Source organism: Rattus norvegicus, chromosome 1, assembly GCF_021556685.1.
Source record: "Rattus norvegicus strain SHRSP/BbbUtx chromosome 1, alternate assembly SHRSP_T2T, whole genome shotgun sequence".
NCBI lineage: Eukaryota > Metazoa > Chordata > Mammalia > Rodentia > Muridae > Rattus > Rattus norvegicus.
The window spans coordinates 94,942,187-94,965,582 of record NC_141534.1 but is presented as its reverse complement, the minus strand read 5'-3'; the positions used below and the strand labels follow the sequence as shown (position 1 = coordinate 94,965,582).

The following is a 23,396-nucleotide window of genomic DNA, read 5'->3' as shown; positions in this document are numbered from 1 at the left end:
TTGACTCTCCTGTTTCTACCTCCCAGGTATCAGCATTTCATGTATGCTCCATCTTGCCCAATTTCTGCCTGCTGTGTTCTCTGGTTTTCCAAGAAACCCACCTATAAACCTGGCACTCCAAAAGATAAGACGGTATAATTGAAAGTTCAAGGCCAGCCTGGGCTACATTTTTTTTTCTTTTTTCTTTCTTTCTTTCTTTTTTTTTTTCCGGAGCTGGGGACCGAACCCAGGGCCTTGAGCTTGCTAGGCAAGCGCTCTACCACTGAGCTAAATCCCCAACCCCCCTGGGCTAGATTTTTATCAAGATCCTGTCTCAAAAAAAAAAAAAAAAGTGTTTGTGATGGCGCATGCATACAGTCTCTGCACTCGAGAGGCGAAGACAGGAGGATCGCCACCAAGCTGAAGCCAGCCATATATGTGTGTACATGTGTGCATGTTTGTATGTACTTCTGTATTTGGGCATGGTAGTGCAAACCCACAATCCCAGCACATGGTAGAGGTAAAGATAAAAACTGGGAGGCTAGCCTACTCTATCTAGGGAGATTCTGTTAGAAACAACTATACACACACACACACACACACACACACACACACACAGACACGTATGCTTGGAGGCTAGCCTGACCTATATAGGGAGTTTCCAGGGCAACCCAGTGCTGCACAGGGAGACTGTCAAAAACAACCACCCACACTCAGGTATGTATGTATGTATGTATGTATGTATGTATGTATGTATGTATGTATGTATGTGCTTGAGGGGATATCTCAACGAATAGTGTTTGTCATGCAAACATGGGGGAGTGCAGACCCCCATTACACTCATAAAACATCTATAACTCCAGTGCTGGAGGCAGAAGTGGATAGTGGAGGACCCTGGAGTTCACTGGCCAGCCAGTCTAGCCTAATTGATGAGCTACAATGAGTTTCTGTCTCAACAAATGAGGTGGATGGCACCCGATATTTACCTTTGACCTCGGTTCTCACACATAAAGATGAGTGCAGCAGCACAGGGGTGTATACGCCACACCCACATACTAAATCAGTAAGAAAACACTGCATGGAGAATTGCTTTTTGTTGTTGTTTTCAGATATACTTACCATGTAGCCCTAGCTTATCTAGAACTCATTCTGTAGACTAGGCTGGCCTCAAGATCAGAGATCATAAGACATCCCCCAGTCTCTGCCTTCTGAGTTTTGGGCTTAAAGGCAAGAGCCACTATGCCCAGCTGGAATCAATATTAAATAAACGAATCTTAATTTTCCACCCTCTGGTTATGCCAGGACATGTTATCTATTCCACCTGTTCTCAGCGTTCTCATCTCTAAAATGGGCTAACAGTGTGATGTCCTAAGATAATTTTAAAGATTGGATGGTTTAAAGGTTACCCACATACTAGCCACCTGTCACTATCATTTTTGTTTCTCCCCACCTCCGAGTCTGCCTTCCAGTCTCCTCATGCCCACTGTCATGTCCTCTTCAGTCTGATTCAGAATCCTCCTACCCCCAAAACACGCGCGCGCGCGCACACACACACACACGCACACACACGCGCGCGCACACACACACACACACACACACACACACACACACACGTCAGCAGAGCCGCCTCAGACACAGAAAAAAGTTTAATTCTGCTGCGGCGGAGGGTCCCGGCTCCGGAGTGGGATTTGGTTTTTGTTTGTGTGGGGAATTCATTGTGGGGATAAGGAAGATAGAAGAGTCTGGTCCTTCAGTGGGACCTGCCCGGAAGATGGTGAGGACAGGGAATCGGGAGAGACACGGACACTGGACAAAACAAAAAACAAACAAACAAACAAAAAACCAAAAACAAGGGAGGGCAGAGGGAGAAGAGACGACAATGGGACAGAAAAAAGGGAGACAAGTAGGGAAGGACTTAAAACAGACGACAGAGGGCAGGAAAGACTAGGACATAGAGAGAAAAAAGAAGCCCCTCCCTCCAAACCAGACTGGTGGGACCAGGGATGGGGCTGGGTGAGGGGACGGGAGGCTTTGGAGGCCGCCGCGGGGCAGAAGAGATCTAGTCCAGCCAGATACAAGGAATGGGCCCCTCGCCCCTGCCCCAGGGTCCCGGGTAGGGTAGGGGACTCGTGTCTCAGTGCTGCAGTGTGGGGGGGCCCCGCCCCTCCCCGCGCTTCGCTGTGTAAGGCACCGGCTCCGGCGAGGTCCGCGAGCGCGCGGGGGACAGGGCAGAGGGGTGGAGTCGGAGAGGCCGGCGGCCTTCCTCCAATCCGGAGGCTGGTGGGCGTGGCCTTGACTGCGGTAGGCCCCGCCCCTCGCGCGTCCCTTCTCTCCAGCCTCCCCCGCATCCGGCCGGGCTGGGCAACTAAGTGCGGCCCACAGGCGTCCCGGTGCCCGTGCGCCCGCCGCTCACACCGTACTCTCCAGCATCCATTCGGTGCTGGTGAAGGCCAGGCGTGCCCGGGCGGAGCCCAGCCCCAGGTCTCCGTCCTCCCCGGCCGCGCCCCCTCCAGCCCCGTCCAGGTGGGGCGTGGACCGGTGGCGCTTTGTCCGCCGGGCGCGGCGCGGGTAACTGTGACTCTGGAACAGCGCCCCGTAGTCCCCATCAAAGGAATAGCGTTGTTGTGGCCTCGGCCGGGCCGGGGCTCCCCCAGGAACCAGAGCTAGCGTTGGGGGTGCTGAAGTTGGAGGCCCCAAGGCCCCCGAACGGCTCCTTCGAGGGCCGGTTATGGCCCTAGATTCCTCCCCTGAAGTTTCCTCGGAGGGCAGCAAGCACAGAGAGGTGGCCGAGCCACCCAGAGAGCGTCCAAGCACCACCTCTAGCTCAGTGGAAGTCGCCTCGGCCTCCATGGCCTTTGCCTCGATGGCTGCAGGGACAGCCACCTCCCGCAGCGCCTCGTAGCGGTCTGGAGCTGGTGGGGCGGAGGCTTGCTGTGCACTTGAGCCATTGGTCTGAGAGCACACGTGGCTGACCCGAGGGGGCGATCTGGACGTCCCCTTGATGCGGCGGCTGTCCCCATCGCCATACACTTTGTAGCGAATCATGAGCAGAACGATGAAAACGAGGACCGAGGCTACGATGACGCCCCCGATGGCGATGATCATGGTGCCGCCCAAGAAGTGGGCCCTCAGCGGGCGGCATGGTGCAGGATCTCCCGCGGTGGTGAATTGCACACAGCCCACCACTCTGGTGGCCGGCAGAGCGGTGGCCCCATCGTCGTAGACTGCCAACACACACAAATCATAGGCGCGGCCAGCCGCCAAATCATTCACCAGGAAGGTCTGGCTGGTAGAAGGGATCATCCTGTGGAAAGGGGTGCGATCAGGACGCAGTTAGTCCCATTCTTAACCATGTCCCTTCACTTTGCGCCCTAACGGTGGGAAACCGTGCTACTAATGTCTACGCAGACTACAGGATCCAGTCAAGTCTCTCCTCCAACAATTTATTGCCAGCCTTTCATCACTGCTCCAGACCACACCCCCTCATCTATATGCCCCGCCTCCAGAACCTCCAGCCTTTAGCATCACCTACTGGGACTATCTCTGCTCTACCTTGGACAACTGCCACTCAAGCTCCATCGCCTGTACTTAGCTACAACAGTTTAAGGAGATCAATGCTATAGCCACTCCTCCTTCCAGATGGACACTGGAGTCAACAATGGTGGACTTGTAATTCCCGGTCTTCATCCAGTGTCCACTTCCTGAATGCTGGAATTTCAGGCTTATAGACATGTACAGACATATTGGTTTGTTTGGTTTTGTTTTTGTGGTTGTAGGGAACAAATCCGGGGCTTCCTGGAAGTACTCCATCAATCGAGCTACATTTCCAGCCCTAATTCCTCTTTGATACACACTTTCCTTTGGGGGAGGGAGCAGGCTGCAGAACATGCCCCACCTTTAGATAAACCTCTAGCGCCTGGCTCAGTTTCCCAAGCACCTCAGCTACACTTCCCCACTTCTTGTCCTTCTAATTGCGCTCTGGCTTAAAGCCATATCCCTTCAAGGCACCTTGGGACAGCTCCTCTAGAGGCAACCGCTGTTCCTTGAACACTCATCATTGTACCATCGGAATTCCTGGGACCAATTCACCTAACCTTACTCCCCAAATACTCATCTACAACTGGCTAAATTGTAGCTAAGCACGGTTTCCTTCTTTGCCATAGACTCTTGTCAAATGAGGTGCACAGCATAGAGAAGTCTTTCAGTTAAACGCCCGGGAGCCACAACCTCTCTACCCTTTACTAGCTCTGTGACCATACACAGGTTTTTTTAACTTCTCTGTCCACCACTTCCCTCTAACAGGGACGATGAGAATTTCTATATCTTTGAGATAGCATAGGGAATGAATGAGTTAAAGCAGCTAAAGCCCAGATTGTCTAAAGTTAAGGATGTGACTACGAGGAGTTGGTGTACCATCACCCCCATTTATTTCATTTAAAAATTACTTTTTGGGGGTTGGGGATTTAGTTCAGTGGTAGAGTGCTTGCCTAGCAAGTGCAAGGCCCTGGGTTCGGTCCCCAGCTCCAAGAAAAAAAAAAAAAAAAAAGGATGTGACTATGAGCTAATGTCCCGTCCAGTGTTTCCAGTAACTGTGTGGGCTCTCGCTCCCAGGCTATCTGCCCTTCTCTGTTTCTTTTTAGATTACATTTACTCTACAACGATACCATCGTTAACCGGCCTGACCTCATCTAAATTACATTTATTAACATGTATATACGTGTAAGGAAGAGGAGGTCAGTGGACAACTTGCAGGACTCTGCTCTCTCCATCGACCATACGTGACCCAGGGATTGAACTGAGGTGATCGGGCTTGGTAGAAAAGTGCCCCAAGCCGCTGAGCCATCTCACCAGGTGCACCCTCTACATTCCTCTAAGATCCACCCTAGGGACATTCCCTCCCAGACTTTGGTCTCTTTTGATGAGCGTATCTTGGCACAGTCTGTTTGGGCTACTTCCAGCCTCAGGGAATCCAGACTGTGGAGTGCGCCCTGACTGGCATGCACTGCACCCAACCTTGCAAGCTCACCTCTCCTGCCAAGGTTCTTAGTGGCTCACCAGAGACAAGCACCGCCCCTTCCTCTGCTTGAGACCAAGCAGAACAAGTTCCACCCCCTCTAAAAAGCCATGCCTCATCTCCAAGCATGCTTACCTGTCAGAGCTCCACGGGCCTGCCAGTGAGGCTGCCTGCTGGTCCTGAGACCCTCAAGAAGGTTCCTGCCTTCAGGCACCACCCTCTACCCCAGTACTTGAAGCATAGGTCCCATCCTCCCCAAAACACCCCACATTCTGTTCTTCCTTTTCATAAACCACCCATCTGGAGCTGCCCTGACCCCCTTCTTGGCTGTAACTTTCCCTTTTCTTCTCCCAGAGGCTTGGATTTCCTTGGTTCTTCTCCCCAAATAACCAGTTGCTAGGGGCTTCCCCCCACCCCTTTTCAAGGACAGTCACTGGCTCCTTAAGAAAGCCTGAGCCCACGAGTCTCTCATTGGCTGCCAGACCAGAGCAAGCAGCTGAGCAGGCTTCTTGTTGGATGTCACCTCAGCCCACGGCTGCAGAGAGGAAGTTAACCCCTGCAGTGCCATCCTACATGGAAGCATCTGCAATGGAGGATGCAGGATAGAAGTGGGGCCCTCAGGGGAAACAGTCGCTCCCTAACTGGGGAGAAGGGACCATCAAGATCTGCTTACATGCTGGGTTTGGAGTGTTCCCCACCCTGTCTCATGATGTCTATGGAACAGAGAGGTACAGTGAAGGGAGATGAAAAACCACACAATCCGAATGACTGACAGAAACGCATCATCCATCATCTACTCACTATCCCAGCCTGGCAAACACTAGGTATTCAATAAGTGTGCATTCAACCATATGAAAGATAGCTCTGCTGCTCTCTATGTCTGAGAGCAAATGATCTCTCCCACAGAGCATAGAGTTCTGTGACTGAAAAAAAAAAAGGAGAACTGAGGGTGTAGCTCAGTGGTAGAGCCCCTGCCTAGAATCCTCCAGTGAGGGGCTGGGGGCGTGGCTCAGTGGCAGAGCCCCTGCCTAGAATCCCCCAGTGAGGGGCTGGGGGCGTGTCTCAGTGGAAGAGCCCCTGCCTAGAATCCCCCAGTGAGGGGCTGGGGGCGTGGCTCAGTGGTAGAACACCTGCCTAGAATCCCCCAGTGAGGGGCTGGGGGCGTGGCTCAGTGGTAGAGCCCCTGCCTAGAATCCCCCAGTGAGGGGCTGGGGACGTGGCTCAGTGGTAGAGCCCCTGCCTAGAATCCCCCAGGGAGGGGCTGGGGGCGTGGCTCAGTGGTAGAGCCCCTGCCTAGAATCCCCCAGGGAGGGGCTGGGGGCGTGGCTCAGTGGTAGAGCCCCTGCCTAGAATCCCCCAGGGAGGGGCTGGTTTATTACAGAAGGATTGCCTAAAATGTGTGAGGCTCTAAGTTCAATCAACAGCATTATAAAAATTAATTAATAAAATAAAGGCTAGCAAGATAGCTTAGTGGGTAAGGGAACTTGCCACCAGCCTAACAACCAGAATCTAATCCCTAAAACATGGTGGAAGGAGAAAACTGACGCTCACAAGATGTCCTGATTGCCACATGTACGGCGCGCGCGCGCACACACACACACACACACACACACACACACAATGTAATTTTAAGAATATTAAATGACACGCATAAAAAATGTAATTTTTCTTCTTTCTTTTCTTGTTTTTTGTCTTTTATTTGTTTAAGAGAGGGTTTCTCTGGGTAGCCCTGGCTGTCCTGGTACTTCCTCTGTAGACCAGGCTGGCCTTAAACTCAGAGATCCACCTCTCACTGCCTCCTAGTGCTGGGATTAAGGCGCACACCACCACCCAAAAAGTAATTTTTTTTTTTTCAGAGCTGAGGACCGAACCCAGGGCCTTGAGCTTGCTAGGCAAGCGCTCTACCACTGAACTAAATCCCCAACCCCCAAAAAGTAATTTTTAAATGAAATAAATGGGGTGATGGTACAGCTTTGTAGCAAACAGCTGCATCTTTGGGCATAGTTTGTGAAGGCTTGTGTTTGGGGCCTTGGTCTTCTGACTGTAAGAATGGGTCCATCTCTCTATCTAGGGAGGGCTTCTGACACACAGGATGTCCTCAGTTCTGAACGAAGTGAAATGAGGAAATGTGTACTTGATGTAGTGATATAGTCCCTGTAATCTCAGAAGATAGAGATCCGGGTCAGCCTGGGCTCCATAGTGGGTCAAAAGCTAGCCTAGGGTACAAGGGCAAGAGCCTGTCTCAAAACAAAAGCAGAGCCAAGGGAAAAGAGAGGTCCTGGCAAACAGACTGGCTAAGAAGACCCAGATGGAGGCCAAGAGACAGGCTTAGTTTGAAGGGCTAAGCACACTCAAGTTGTTGGGGCCACCACTTATAGGGAAATGGTTCCTAACCCTCTAATAACCCAAAGACGGTGAAGCACAGGTCACGCCCTCAGCAGACCCTACAGTGCAGACGGAAGGCAAGAACAACATGTGCCTCTTCAGCCAACAGTCATTCACCAAGTGCCCACTGTGTGCCATCCCTGCTGTGCTAGGGTCTGTGACGGGAGCCATGCTGACAGACTACCATGATGGAGAGACCACAGGGCACAGGGACTGATTCCCAATGGGCCCCTACTCATCAAGCTGTGTACTCCTTCAGGGCAGGGACTGCGTCTCCTGATCTCTTCAGGGCACAGGTGCCTATGGTCACGATGAAAGCAGCCATTTTATTTTTACCGAGACAAGATCTCACTATGTATCTCAGGCTGACCTCCAAGGTACTACACAACCCAGACTGACCTTGCACTGAAGATCCTCTTGCCTCAGCCTCCCAAGTGGCTTGGATCACAAGCATGTGGCACCAATGTCTACCTAAGAGCTGTTTTTCTTATATTCAGGAAGCACATATATTGAATACCTACTGTTTCCCAAGTAAGGATGGAGGGGGGTTAGGTAATTATTTCTTTATATACTTTTATTTCAGGGCCAGGTGGTGATAACACATTTTCCCCAGCACTCACACAGAAGCAGGCAGAACTCTGTGAGTTCAAGGCCAGCCTGGTCTACATAGTGAGTCCCAGGACAGCTAGGACTACAAAGAGAGACCCTGTCAACAACAACAACAACAACAACAACAACAACAACATACTCTTATTTTGTTCATTTCTTTCTATCTTATACTCTTTTCTCCTCTATACTCATAGCCACGCCCAACTCAGGGCCCAGTATAACCCAGAGTCCAAATGCCTAGTGGGGGAAGGAGGAAGAGAGAGTAGAGACAGACAAGGAAGAGGAAAAGACAACAAACTCTGGAGATAGTGTGGAAAAGCAACTGACATGTGTCTACACTACAGCCTGTTCACCCTAAAACGGTGGCTTCTAATCCAGATGGGCATGGAAATTCATAGTCACTGATTAGTGCTTTTTCAATTTGACACAAACTAAGCTCATCTGGCAATCTCAACTGAAACAATGTTTCCATCAGATGGGGGGGGGGGCTTTCCTTGATTAATGATTGACATGGGATGGTCCAGTCCACTGTGGGCAGTCTCACCACTGAGAATGTTGTATAAGGTGGTCCAGGGTCGTTATATAAGAAAGCAGGCTGAGTAAACCATGGGGAGCAAGCCAGTAAGCAACACTCCTCTATGGCCTTCAGGTTCCTGCCTCCAGGTTCCTGCCCTGAGTTCCTGTTCTCACGTTGATGAACTTTCCACCTTAGAACTGTAAGATTAAAAACTAAACTTTTTCCTTCCCAACTTGCTTTTGTTGTTGGCTCCCCCCCCCCCTTTGGTCTTTTGTTACTGTTGTTGTTGGACAAGGTTTTTCTGTGTAGCCCTTGCTGTCTTGGAACTCACTCTGTAGACCAGGAAATCAGATCTGTCTGCCTGTCCCTGCAAAGTAATGGGATTAAAGGTATGTACTACCATTGCCTGGCTTGGTCATGGTGTTTATCAAAGCAACAGAAACCAAACTAGAACATTATATTTCTACTTTTCTCATGCTTTTTGCTTTCTGTTTCTATAATGTAGGGGACTGGAACCGTAGTATTGACATAAATAGAAATATAACTATAAACGTGTGTGCTTTATGTGACAATGCTTAACTGGTGGAACTCATGATCAGAGCCTCTGGAGAGCAAGTGATGTTGACCATGAACTCTGAGATATTTATTGTTTGGCAGTTCTGGGATGGACCTCAGTGCCTTCCAGCTTAGCAAGTGTTCTGCAGAACCATGCCCCAGCCCCTCGCTGGAGGATTCTAGCAGGTGCTCTACCACTGAGCCACACCCCCAGCTCCTCTGGGGGGAGGGGAGTCCTAGGCAGGGGCTCTACCACTGAACCACGCCCCCAGTCCCTCCCTGGAGGATTCTAGGCCGTTCTACTACTGAGCCACGCCCCCAGCTCCTCCCTGGGGAGGTCCTAGGCAGGGACTCTACCACTGAGTCACGCCCCCAGCCCCTCACTGGGGGATTCTAGGCAGGGGCTCTACCACTGAGCTACACCCTCAGCCCTCACTGGAGGATTCTAGGCAGGGGCTCTACCACCGAGCCACGCCCCCAGCCCCTCACTGGGGGATTCTAGGCAGGGGCTCTACCACTGAGCCACGCCCCCAGCCCCTCACTGGGGGATTCTAGGCAGGGGCTCTACCACTGAGCCATGCCCCCAGCCCTTCCCTGAGAGGGCTTCCTTTGAGCGAAACCACAGTTTCTCACTAGAGAATTCTAGACAAGAGCTCTCTCACTATAAGAGCTATATCTCCAGTCCTCTTTTTTTCCAATTTTTAAATTTTGAGACAGAGTGTCTCCAAGTTGTCTAGGCAAGCTTTGTCCTTGCTGTCCTCCTGCCTCAGCTTCCCTAAGAGGGTAGGATAACAAGCCTGAAGCACCACTCCCTGCTCCTCGCTAAACTCCACTGCCCAGCCCTGCACTGGCTCCTGTTAAGTATTACACAAACATCTCCTAAGTGCAGGAAACACAAAGACTGAGGAGTAGGAAAACAAACAAACAAACAAACAAACAAACCGGCAACTACAGACCTATCCGGAGTCGGAACTAAGCAAGGTCAAGGGGATGAATGGGCAGGTGGGAGGAAAGGAGACAGGATGTCAGGGTGAGAGAGGAGGATCTAGAGCTGTGCATCACTCACCTGTAGACTAGGGAGTCATCCGCAGAGCTGTTGTATTGCACTTGGTACATGCGGATGCCAGGCACTGGCCTCTGGGCCGGCCAGCGGATGAGCACAGAGCTGGACGTAAGTTCAGCAGCCACAAGCCTGCGCTCAGTGGCTGAGTCGTTGGCACCAGGTCTGCCCGGTGTGGCGATGTCAGAAGAACCAGGTTCAGTGAGAGGCGGCGGGGCAGCAGGTGGGGGCGCCATGAGTGGCAGAGGCACCACACATACCTCCACAGGTGCAGTGGCTTCCCCTGCAGCATTGGAGGCTATGCAAGTGAAGGTACCGCTGTCCCTCAGGGTGGTGATAGTCACATCCAGCGTTCCGTCACCACGGACCCGAGTCCGGCTGGAGTTCCCCAGCAGCCGCCCATCCGGTGCCACCCAATGCACCACGGGCTCTGGGTCACCCACCGCCCGGCAGCGCAGACTGACAGCCTGGCCCTCCACAACTAGGGCCCGGCCGCCTGCCTGTCGTGTGATGAGCGGGGGCTCACAGAGAAATTCCTCCTCGGGGATGGACCAGAAATAGCGGTCAGTGAGATGCTCGGGCGTGGCACATGTCTCCAAGTCATCCTCCCTGGTCAGGCGCCGAAGCCAGAGCAGTTCACAGTTGCAGTGCAGCGGGTTGCCACCGAAGCTGACGGTCAGTGGGGTAGGTGGCTTGGGCCCACCGCCCTGGGACCTCAGGAACAGTCCGTCGGGGGGCAGTTTATGTAGGCGGTTAGAGGTCATGTCCAAGCGCACGAGTTTGTGCAGCTGCACGAAGGTGCCCTCCGCAATGTGATCAATGAGGTTGTGGTCCAGCGTGAGGGTGTTCAAGTTCACCATCTGACCCACCGCCTCCCATGGCAGTGCCTCCAGGTTGTTGTAGGATAGATCCAGGTCCTCCACGGTGGACAGGAAAGCGTCAAAGGCTGCCGACTCCACCTTACGGATCTGATTGTTGCCAAGGATCAAGTGGCGGAGGTTACCCAAGCCCCGGAGCTGGTCCCCTCGCACTTCTGCAAGACGATTGCTGTCAAGATGCAGGGCCCGGAGAGCACGGAGGTCAGCAAAGGCGCCAGCTGCTACCTGGCCAATGGTGTTTCGAGACAGGGTGAGGTGGACCAGGCTGGTCATATTGGCGAAGTCTCGACGACGCACAGCCGCAATGAAGTTGTCAGTGAGCCGCAGCTCTACCACACGCCTGTCGATGGCAGGTGGCACGAAGAGCAGGCCGGTCTTGGCACACAGCATGGTCAGTGTAGGTGCCACGTTCTGACAGATGCAGCGACCGGGGCAGGGCTGGCCACGAGATGCTCCTGCCCAGAGCAGCAGCAGAAAAGGGAGAGCAGCAGGTGGTGGCGAGAGGAGCCCGGAGGAGAAGGGGCCTGGAGCCATGGTGCACGGGGGAGGCAGGAGGAGTGGGAGAGACCTGGAAGGGAAGAAGATGGTCAACCAGGTTTTGTCACCTCTCCTGCAACCTTGGGATGTGCTGCTGAAAGTCAAACTGGATCCTTTATCCCCTAATGAATGGGTTCTGGACAATAGATCTCAAAGCAGCTAGCATACATGGCCACACCATCTTTTTCTTTCTTCCTGTGCCCCCCATACTCCAGAGTAGGGGTGGGGAATACAGAGTTTCAGTGTATACCTGGCTGGGCCTGAAACTTGCTTTGTAGACCAGGTTAACCCCAAATGCACATAGATCAGCCTGCCTCTGCCTCCCCAGTGTTAGGATTAAAGGCCTGTGCCACAACCCTGGCTTCTTTTTTTCTGAGATAAAGTTTCACTGTATATCCCAGGTTGGCTTTGAACTCATAATCTTCCTGTGTCTGCCTTCCAAGGGTAAGGATTACAGATCTGGGCCAAAGCACCCAGATCTGAGTACAACATTTCCATAGGAACCGGCAAATCATTACTGCATTACTCTGAAGTCTTCAACTCTCCCACTGATCATGCCTCTGGGAGCTTCCCAACTTCCTGTGACTCTCCCTGTACCCCAACCCCAGTACCTCTGAAATCACTGTTGGCTGAAATTAGGACCAAGGATGTCAAACATACACTCCTAGTTCAAATTCCAGCTGTGACACTTACTAGCTGTGTGACCTCGGGCAAGTGTCTGAACCTCTCTGAATCTCGGTTTCTTCATCTGTAAAATAGAAAGAAAAAACAGGCTTTACTTTGGTGAGGACTATGTACACTCATGAGCAGACCCGTAAAATGGGTTCAGCACATATTAACAATTATTAGCCACAACACCACTGGATGCCTGATGATAGCAATGCCAGAACAGGGCCTGCGCGTTATGGTAAGAGAAAATGTTTTCGTTTTAAATTTTATTGTTACAAATATTGCAAGTGTGCAGCTGGGTCAGAGAACAACTTTGTGGAACTGATTCTTTCATTCTACCTTCATGTGGCTTCCAGGAATCGAACTTGGGCTGCTGGGCTTGTGCGGCAAGCTCCTTTACCTGCTAAACCCTCTTGCTGACCTGCAAGTGCTTTAAAAACAAAGGCATTCCAGTAAAAATTCTGGTTCTCTCACTTACTTACTCTAGAAGACCACAGCCATGATCCCCACACCTACGCCAGTGTTTATTTTTCTTTCCTTTTTAAAATTTGTGCTGTTTGTTTGAGGCATGGTAGTATTATGTAGCCCAGGCTAGTCTTAAACTCATGAACCTCCTTAGGCAGCAAGGTTTTACTCTGTAGCCCACCCAGGCTGACCATGAAACCACCTGCCTCTGACTCTCAAGTGCTGGGATTAAGGGTGTGCACCACACGAATCCTGTTTTGTTTTGTTTTTTAATTATTTTGTTTGTTTGTTGTTTGTTTTTGAGACATGGTTTCTCTGTGAAGTCCTAGCTATCCTGGAGCTCACAGAGACCCACCTGCCTCTGCCACCTGAATGCTGGGACTAAAGGCGTGTGCCACCACTGCCCGGTCCATCTTGTTCTTTAAGCATGACAGTATGTAGTCCATGCTAGTTTAGAACTTGCTATTGCCATACAGTTGAGGCTGGCCTTGAACTCTGAATCCTCCTGCTTCTGTCTCCCAAGTACTGGGATTATGGGTGTGTGTTACCACACACAGACAGGCCAAAATTTCTTCACTTTATATATCAAAACAATACCATCTTCACTGGGTTTCTGTATGGGAACCACTGAGTACAGGGCCCAGCTCACAGTAATCACTCACTCAATGAAGGTTAAGTTCCTTCACCTAAAGTAATAGACACAAAAACAAAAAGGTGGGAAGAGTTGAGGAAAAAGCATCAGAATTTCCCATCTCAGTCTAGGGAGGTCTTCCTCTGAGTATGACTTCTTTCCAGGTTCTTCTGAGCTCCCAAGCAGGGCTGACTGATAGCAACTGGTACACAGGAGGCCCATACATGCCTACAGGCACATGCGTGTATGCATACACACTATGTTTCTGCTCCAGGCAAAACCTTCCGGCAGGGATTCCCCTCCAGCAGCTGCAACCCACGACATGTCAGTTCCCATCATAACACGCGGTGGGGGGTGGGGGGTGGGTGGTGGGGGGTGGAGGGTGGGGGTAAAGCAGAAAGGATGGGAAGGGGGTGTCCTCAAAGCTATTTTCATCCCACCCTGTCCTGTGCCCCAGCCCTTGCTGACCAACCTCTGAGGAATCTGTGTGGAATGGTGGCCATGTGTGACCTTGATCTTTTTACCCAGGGGAGAATGGGACCAAGAAAGTCAGAGAATGGCTGAGAGAGTCAGAAGGAAGCAAGTGGGGAGGAATGGACTAGCAGAGAAAGACAGACTGAGAGTAAGACAAAAAGAGAAAGAGTTTCCCAAGAAGGTGATATAGGTTCCAAGTATGGCTCAGCAGAACATGTGCCTGGAATCCCCCAGTGAGGGGCTGGGGGTGTGGATCAGTGGTAGAGCCCCTGCCTAGAATCCCCCAATGAGGGGCTGGGGGTGTGGTTCAGTGGTTGAGCCCCTGCCTAGAATCCCCCAGTGAGGGGCTGGGGGCATGGCTCAGTAGTAGAGCCCCTGCCTAGAATCCCCCAATGAGGGGCTGGGGGTGTGGTTCAGTGGTAGAGCCCCTGCCTAGACTCCCCCAGTGAGGGGCTGGGGGTGTGGCTCAGTGGTGATATGCTTTTCTAACATGCTTGAGATCCTGGATTCCCTCCCCAACACTGCATAAAGGGGACAGCCAGGTATGGTGATAAACACCTATAATCCCAGCACTCCAGAGGTTGAGAGATGCAGACCCGCCTGGGCTACATATGGAAACCCTGTCTCAAGAAACTAAGAAGGCGATGAAAAGACAGGTACCCATGGGACAAAGAAATAAAGAAACATCTGAGTGAAGAAGGAAACAGACAGAAAAGAAACAGAGCCGGGTGATAGGAAGAGTGGAGGGAAAGAGGAACAGAGGAAAGAGAGTTAGAGGAAGAAAGAGACAGTGGGGCTGAGGAGAAACTGAGGCAGGGCCAGGGCAGCACATGCTGAGCACCCCCACCCAGATTCCACCTCCCTCTCCCTCTAGGTTACTGTTCCATACTGACTAGAAACCCCGGTCTAGAAGGTGGGCCTCCCCCATGAGGAGCCCTGGCAGGGCATCCGCTTGCTTGGAGGTCTCTAGGGCCCAAAACCCTGTTCTAAGAGTTTCTCCTCACACAGCTGCAAAGAAAACACCCTGAGCTTACCCACAGGCATCATAGCACCACAGATCAGAACCTGTCTCTCTGCCAGGGTTCACACCCAAGGCCCAGTTGTTTGTGGCTTTGGGGAAACAGCATCCTCCTCTCTACCTTCCTGTACTCATCCACCATGACCATGGCACCTGGCTACCTCACCCCACTGTGAAGAGCGCTCAAGGAGAATACTTTGTAACGTGTTTAGGTTTCAGAGTACATAAATACTACATGGATGTTAGATGATGCTAACAGTGTGTGTGTGTGTGTGTGTGTGTGTGTGTGTGTGTGTGTGTGTGGTGCTCAGGATAGAATGCAGGGCCTTGTGCACGCTAAGCAAATACTCTATGGCCAAGCCACGCCCCTACTCCCTCACTGATGGATTCTAGACAAGTGTTCTTCAAACGAGCTATATTCTCCTTCTCCTTCTCCTCCTCCTTCTTTTCCTCCTCCTTTTCTTCTGCAACTGGGTTCTACCGTATAGCCCAAGATGGCATTAAACTCACAATTCTCTTGCCTCAGCCTCCTGAGTGCTGGGATGACAGGACAGACTATATCACCAGCTGTCAGGATTATTTCACACCTAGAAATCTTCATGAAGCCTTCCTGATGTAAAGGGACTCCGCTTTCCTGATCACCTATCTCGAGAGGTGTCACATCCTGACATGAGGCCCCTCTGAGCCTCCTGACCACCATGAGATGAATGCTTACCCAACGCCAATTCTCACAGGCCTATTTCTACTCTTCACTGGGAGAGGGCACCTGCCTCCCTAGACACTGAGGTACTCTACACTTGGGTCCACTTAGGCAGAGCTCTGGGCCTGGGCGGGCTCATAACTGGTGCTCCCCTCCCCCCCACATCTCTTCCCCAACCCAGGTACTATACTCACCTCTCTTCAAGGAGTCAGGGCCTGGGCCGGTACCTGCAAAAGAACAAAAACGCAGTTAGCGTCTTCTAGCTCCTTTCTAATCACCCAAACCTACCTTGGAGACCATCAAAGCCAAGTAATCCCTATAGCGATTACTTTCTCAGGCCTCCCGCTACAGGGTCATCATATTCTCGGAGGGACCCAAAAGTCATGTCTAAACCTTAAGAGACTGGGCCTCAGAGTCATTCACCCTCCAAACCCCCGGAGTCCAGCATGTGAGCTTTGCCCTCTGAGGTCTCGGGAGCTCTGAACCCTTGCCCTCCTGCTCTGGTTCCTGATTACGGAATTTACCCACTCTTCTTAGCAGCTCTAGAATTCTCAATGCCAGCCTTCTCCTCTTGAGACTCAGATGTATGGAGCAGACACCTCTTCCTTTACAACTCAAGAGTTCTCGTCTGGGCTCCCCAACTCCAAAGTCATGAGCGGGATCCAGAGCCCAGAAGCACTAGGGTTCCTATGCTACCGTCTCCTCTCCATGCACATACACACTGGTGGATCTCTCCCGATCTACGTGAGTCCCAACCCAAGCTCTACCAGGGAACATCAGCCCAGTATGGGTGCTCCCTACCCTTCAGGACACTGAGCCCAGGATACGGTTACATTTGTGTCCAGGACCACGCACTATGCCTTGGCGTGCTACAGATCACACTCACTAGACCCAGAAGTAGGGCCAGTCTTGTGCCCAAGGCCCAGTACACGTGTGTCTTGCAGATACATGTGTAAACATACAGAGCCTGGTCCCCAGAGACTAAAGTAGGAAAGGACACCCAAGATAGACACACACTCTCAAGGCTGACGTATCTGCATACACCACACACACACACACACGCACACGCACGCGCACACACACACACACGATATCCGTTGCACACTCACAGATGTGCAGATACAGAAAAACCCACGCACCCCATAATAGACAACCAGACACCTACATCTATATAGTCCTTGCACACTTGTCAACACACAGTGGCTCACACATGTAAGACTCACCTGCACAATGAAAGATACATAGGTGCACACTCACACACCAAAACGCATCCGTGCCACTTCACGTGTTCCCACTGGCAGCCATAGAGCAGATAAAGCACCAACAAACACACGCACGCACAGCTGGTACACACATACCTTACACATGGACACAGATCCCCTAGCGCGAACACACGCTGACAAAGCGGGGAGCCATGAACAAGCACACAGGCACTTTGTAAGCGCTCTAAGAGGCTCATGCATCACAGATACACTCAGGCCACAGTCCCATGAGGAACCAACTCACTTGTAAATGCACACAAAATAGCAAAGCACAGAGCACAGTCAACAGACCAGCTAGATTCACACTCACAGTCACTGATACCTATCCCTCATGGCCCTGGCACTCCTGCCCCACCTACTTCCCAAGCCAAATACATTCTAACACCCCCTCCAGTCCCTGTTACACCCTTCCCCAAAAAGAATCAGGCACAAGCCAGGGCCAAAGGTCATAGTTCAGCAGGTGGGACTCCCTCAGGAAGGAATTGAGTCTCCAAAGCCGGGTTCCAACAAGATTCTGCCACCAGCCATCCCCAGAGTTTCCCCAGCCTTACCAGCAAGATATAGGCAACTGGGGCGCTATCTGCAGATACCCGGCAGGTGGGGGAGTTAGGGTGGGGTGGGGTGGGAAGAGCCAGGTCTTCAACCCCACCCTCCACTCTCCAACCCTCAGCCCCCACCCCAGGGCCCATCTGTCCATCCCTCGGCCTCTCATTCCTCCATCTGTCCACCTCCCGGCCTCCCATCCCCCCCTCCCCAACCAGCCACGGAGAAGAGGAGAAAGACATGGCCGTCTCCCCCAAGGATCACTGAGGACCCCCTCCTCCAGTTGACATGGACCGAGGGATCAGCCAAGTCCCCTCCCCCCCCACATCCATTCGGAGGCCTGGCCCCACTATGCGCTTAGCCATAGCCCCCACCCCAGCAGGGTACCTGACACAGACACACAGACACACAGACACATAGACACACAGACACACACACACCCTTGGAGACATCCAACCAGTGCACGCACACACGGACACGGACACACACAGAGACACACACATACACACACACCCGAGCGAACACACCCGGCTCCGCAGCCCCTCGGATGGACATCCAACCCAGCCGGACACAGACCCCCAACGCAGCCAGCCGCACGCGCGCACAGGCCCGCTGGGGGCCCCCCCGCACACCTGGGCGCGCAGCCCCCGCACACACCTGCACACAGCCCCTCGGACGGGCGCGCCACAGCCCCCCAGATCCGGCGCCCCGGAGTGTGTGGGACACACGCGCGCACACACGCACACATGCACACATACACACGCACGGCCGACCACGGCCCCGCACACGCCCGGATGGCCACACCGGCGGGGCGCCGGGCACACACACAGGGCCGCGGGCCGGCGCACGCCGGGCCCCGCCGCAGCGCCGCGGACACACTGGCACGCTCGTCCCCGCGCCCCCGCCCGCCGCTACCAAAGAGCCCCCGGGGCCGCCGCGGGCCGCGCTCACCCAGCCCGGGGGAGGGGGCCCGGGGCCCGGCCCCACCGCCGCCGCCGCCGCCTCGCGCCGCGCCATGGTGGGGGGAGGGCCGGGGGAGGGGGCGCGGTGCCGCGGGGCCGCCTCCCGCCCGCCTCCCGCCTCCCGCCCGCCCTCCCGCGCGCCGCCGCGCTCCGCCCTCCGCGTCGCCGCCGCAAGGGGGGGGAGGGGGCGCGGGCCGGAGGTGGGGCGGCCACACGCACTCCCAGGTCGCCGCAGACCCCCTCTCCACTGCAGAGAGCCAGAGTCCAGCCCCCGCCCCGGCCCCACCCCTGTCCCCCAGACCACGCCCCAGCGGCTACTTGGACCCCTACACACACCGCTGCTCTCCCCATCACATCCTCAAAGTGCGGGTCTTTGAAGCCTCAGACCATGTTGGAGAGCCACCTGGAACCAGGAACTATTCTACTCTTTTGTGACCTCAGACAGGGGTGAAGTCACACCCTGTCAGGAACCCTAGACCATACACCTCTAATTCCGGAGGCACCCCCCAGATCATATCACAGCATCTCAGGGGTCCAGACACTAACCTACCTCCCAGTCATCCTAAATCAAACCCAAGACTCAGATAGCCCAAAGACCACACCCCGGAATCCAGGGAAGACTATATGTCAATGTCCACAGAGAGCCTACCATAGCTTGATTCACTGGGGAACCCTGGGGAGCCACGCGATGTTTCATAGTCATCCAAAGTAAAAACTGATCCAACCCCAACAATGTCTTTCCTCCATCAAGGACTTTAAACCATTCCTTGCCCACCAGAAGGAATTGTATGCCATGGTTAATGCTTAAGGGACCCCAAACATCTCTTCTGCCTGTGGGAAACCCTTAAACTTTCATTTCCCCCAACTAAACCTCAGGTCTTCCTTTCACACTCTCAGGAACCTTGGAACTTTCACTCTGTTCCCTTCAGAGCACCCCTTAGTTTACCACCACCCCCATTTGCTCTAGGTTCTTTCCCACCCACCCCCACCCCGACTCCCAGCAATCAGTCCTGCTGCCTTCAGCCTCCCTGCAACCTCTTCCTCACTCTGTGGATCCCTGAATACCTTGCTTACTCCTTTGGACCTTCAGTATCCAACTCCTACCCCAGAGCTGACCTCCCGCCCTGTCCTCAGAGTCCACTGGGTGTCTCAGGCCATGTTCCGTCTCTTTCTGACATACACGCTGGGCCCCCAAACTCTGCAAGGCCATATATATATTGCTTCTCAGGGTTTTTAAAAGTCAAATGCAGAGCTCTGGTTCAGTTCAGCTTCTTCACTGTCAATCTGTAGAGACTGTTTCAGCTTCTCTGCCTTCTCCTTGTCTGTGGTGACCACAGTGTAAAGGTATCTGCTGCAGTGAGCCTTGAACTTCATTCACATGATCCTTGGTCTTCTTGATCTTGACAGATGTGGCATCTCTCTGCCAGGCTGTGAGCAGAAAGTCCTTGACTTCCTCAATTTTCCAAGGCATGGCGCCGTGCACTCTGCTCTGGTGTCAACGCCTGCCCATAAAACTCATAGTGGCGAGAACTAAAAGAAAAAAAGGAAAAAAAATCAGTATCTATCTTATCGCAGTCCCCAGATCCCTAGTGTCTTAAACACTGCCCGTTTAGGGACACCCCCCCCCATATGGAGATCCTCACCCAAACCCCATAAGTCCTTCCGAGTCATGCCTCCAGAACAGCTCACAGATGCGGATGACAATAGTTCATTCAAACCATGAGGAGCATCAGGGGATGCGCCCAGTCTCCCCTCTCCAGACTACGCCTGCTCCACTCTCTCCAGGTACCATCTCCACCTCACCTTTTAGCTATAGCAAGGGGGTACAGGGTTGAGGAGACAGAAGGAGAAAGAAAGGGACTGAGGAGATCTCTCAGCCTGTGAAGAGCTTGCTGTGTAGCACAGGGGGATGGTGGCTTGCTCCAGTAACCCAGGCTCTGTGAAGGCTGAGACAAATGGATCCCTGGAACTTTTTGACCACCCCATGTAGCCTAATCTGCCCAGCACTAGGCCCCAGTGAGGGATTCTGTCTCATAAGCCAGGTAGAGCAAGGCTGGAGAAATGGCACATCTGTTAAGAGTGCTCATTGCTACTGCAGGGCACCCAGGTTCAATTCCCAGCACCCCGTCTGTGATGTATGGTGGCTGACAATGGTAATTCCAGTCCTAGGGGATCCTCAGCCCTTCTGACCTCCACATGCACCAGATATGCAAGTATTGCACAGATGTGCAGGCAGGCAAAACACCCACACAGATAAAGTAATTTAAAAAGAAAGAAAAACAAGGTCATGGTGGCTCATGCTTTTAATCCCAGCACGCAGGAGGCAGAGGCAGGCAGATTTCTGAGTTTAAGGCCAGCCTGGTCTATGGAGGGAGTTCAAGGACAGCCAGGGCTACACAGAAAAACCCTGACTCAAAGTAGGTAGGGGACTGGAGAGATGGCTCAGTGGTTAAGAGCACTGGCTGCTCTTCTAGAGGACCCTGGTTCAAGTCTCAGCACCCACACAGGTGGCTCATGACTGTAACTCTAGTTACAGGGGACCTGACACCCTTGCCAGGCATGTGTGCAGGTAAAACACCAACGCACATAAAAATAAATCAATCATTAACAAAAACAACAATAAATAAATAAATAAAAATAAGGTGAACCAATTTCTGAGAAACAACACCTGAAAGTTGACCTCTGCCATACACACACACCACACACACCACACACACCACACACACACACACACACACACACGTGTGTGTGTGTGTGCACATGTAACACACATAATGAGGTAGAACAACAGCAGCAAACAAACCAGATAGACATAGCAGGTATTCAAGTAGGAAGGAGCTCCCCCTATTTTACAGATGAGAACCACTGAGGCAGAGAGATCTAGTCACTTGCCCAGCGTCACGCAGATGATAAATGGCAGCAGCATAGCTTATGAATGAAGAGGAAGTCCACATATGCAGACATAGCATATAAGAGACTGGAGGTGTGGGAGGAGGGGAAGGTAATAGAAACGCATGATGGATACGTGAGAGAAGGGGCCATTGAAAGCACACAGTGCAGTCGCCTGATCAGAGCGCGAACTCCTGCAACAGATCTTCCAACACAGACTCATGAGCTAGCCTCTAATTCCTCACCTGGGCCCTACCCCCAATTTTGGTCCCACCTGCTGCCTCTAAAGCATAAATCTAGCTCTAGATGGCAGGCTGGCACCAAATTTGCTGTGTAAACCAACCTGGCCTTGAACTAAGAGATATCTGCCTGCCTCTGCTTCTCCAGTGTTGGGAGTAAAGGGGTGCGTGCACCACTACGCCCAGCCTGAGACCCATAATTCCTATTCTTCTCTTTTTTGTTTTTTTTCAAGATAGGGTTTCTTTGTAGCTTTGGCTGTCCTGGAACTCACTCTATAGACCAGACTGGCCTCCGATTCCCAGAGATCCGCCTGCCTGTGCCTTCCCGGTGCTGGGAGTAAAGGCGAGTGCGCCATCCCTGCACCATCAACCACCACCACCAACTACCACCAACTATTTGTAGGCTTTTTTTTTCTTTTCTTTTCTTTTTTTTTTTCCGGAGCTGGGGACCGAACCCAGGGCCTTCCGCTCGCTAGGCAAGCGCTCTACCGCTGAGCTAAATCCCAACCCCTATTTGTAGGCTTAATTATAATATTCATCCTAGTTCCACCCACAAACTCAAGCCCCACCCACTACTGCTTAAGCCACACTCTGCATTTTTGCCTTCCTGCCCAAAGAATACACACACACACACACACACACACACACACACACACACACACACACACACACACACAATTTAATAAAATACATCAATATTTAAAAAAAATAGGTTAGGCAGCAGGGTGCTGGTACTTCTTGGAAGATGCTGGTACTTCTAAGAAGACTGAACAAACCCATCGAACTGCCCCCCTCCCTTGCTTTCCAAACTTGCTCTTGATTGGACAAATCACCTACATGGCCCTTTCTGATTGGAGTATTTGCAGTTCTACCCAAAGGATAGTGAGGAGGGAGGAGGGAAGGGAGGCGAAGGCTGTTGAGGCCCAAAGAACCTTGGTGTGGTCCTTGGGCACGGGATAGTCTATGCTTTGGCTTCTGCGCCTCCGTTTCTTTGTCTTCAAATTGAGTTAACCATGGCTACTTCATTACCTAAGAAATTAGTTGAACTAATGCTTGCTTGTATGGCGCCCCCAAACACATGGCTCACGGGAATCGCGCAATGGGGGAGTTAGCTGTTAAGCATTTGAGTTTGTGACTGCGTAAACTCAGACAAGTTCCACCGCCCCTCTGGTCTTGACAGCCCAGGAGTTCCTCAACCTCTTCGTTAGATGCCTCCTCTTAACCCCAGACCTCTCTTTCCTACCTCCAGCCATTGGGGACTGAGGCTGTGATCGGAAGTAACGTGGATAGGGTGGAGCCTCTAGCAGAGGGACAAGCTTGATCCAAATGTCCCAGAACACGGAAGGCTAAGGGCATTTCTCCATAGCCCAGTTTAGAGATATTCTATGCAGAACGTCTCCACAAAGGCTTTGTTTTGACTGAGGACAAGGGAACATGGATTGAAAGGGGATGAAGGAGTGGAGAACCCGAAGGCTGAGAAGGAGAGGCAGGGTTAGAATTCCCTTTTAGGCTCATCTAAGAGCGCCAGGGTAGGAGGAGGGACAGCCCAGGCCCAAGGTCACTGTGTCATTGTTACCATGGCAACGGCCACCTCTCAACGGGGAACCTGGAAAGAGGTGGAGGGAGGGAGTTCCAGGGGCCTTGGGTGTGAGGATTGAGGAACCATGGGAGACAATGGGAGAAGCAGAGAAAGTATGATTCATCTCTGTGATGACTGCCTATCTCAGAGCCCTGTATGCCTTGGGTGCTCAATACACGTCCTTCAAAGAGAGACAGAGGTCTGAGAAAATTCAATGCCCTGGTGTGCCAGAAAAAAAAAGAAAAAGAAAAAGAAAAAGGCTAGAGTATAAGGAGTGTCCCTTTCCTTGACTCTTCAAGCCCTCTGGGACTCACTGAGAGTTCGGGATCCTCTCCTCTCACAGTCCTGGGCCTTCAAGCTTAGCATACCCTTAAACTATCCATCCCTCAGCATCCTCCTGAGTGCCTAAAGCAATTACATTTTGATCCTTT

At 52.4% G+C, this 23,396-nt stretch overlaps 1 protein-coding gene and 1 pseudogene across 8 annotated transcripts; both read right to left on the bottom strand.

The window, feature by feature from the left end:
* Positions 1-1,607: 1,607 nt before the first annotated feature.
* On the bottom strand, positions 1,608-19,788 carry Lrfn1 (leucine rich repeat and fibronectin type III domain containing 1). 8 transcript variants are annotated; one of them, XM_087576163.1, is made up of 6 exons: positions 19,324-19,788; positions 15,686-15,718; positions 12,543-12,633; positions 12,228-12,282; positions 10,126-11,565; positions 1,608-3,283 (listed from the first exon to the last, which is right to left on the bottom strand). In XM_087576163.1, the coding sequence occupies exons 5-6, from the start codon at positions 11,529-11,531 to the stop codon at positions 2,389-2,391; spliced, it is 2,301 nt and encodes a 766-aa protein (XP_087432289.1). In that variant the 5' UTR covers positions 11,532-11,565; positions 12,228-12,282; positions 12,543-12,633; positions 15,686-15,718; positions 19,324-19,788; the 3' UTR covers positions 1,608-2,388.
* LOC148007302 (large ribosomal subunit protein eL38 pseudogene) lies at positions 19,458-19,729 on the bottom strand (annotated as a pseudogene).
* Positions 19,789-23,396: the final 3,608 nt, after the last annotated feature.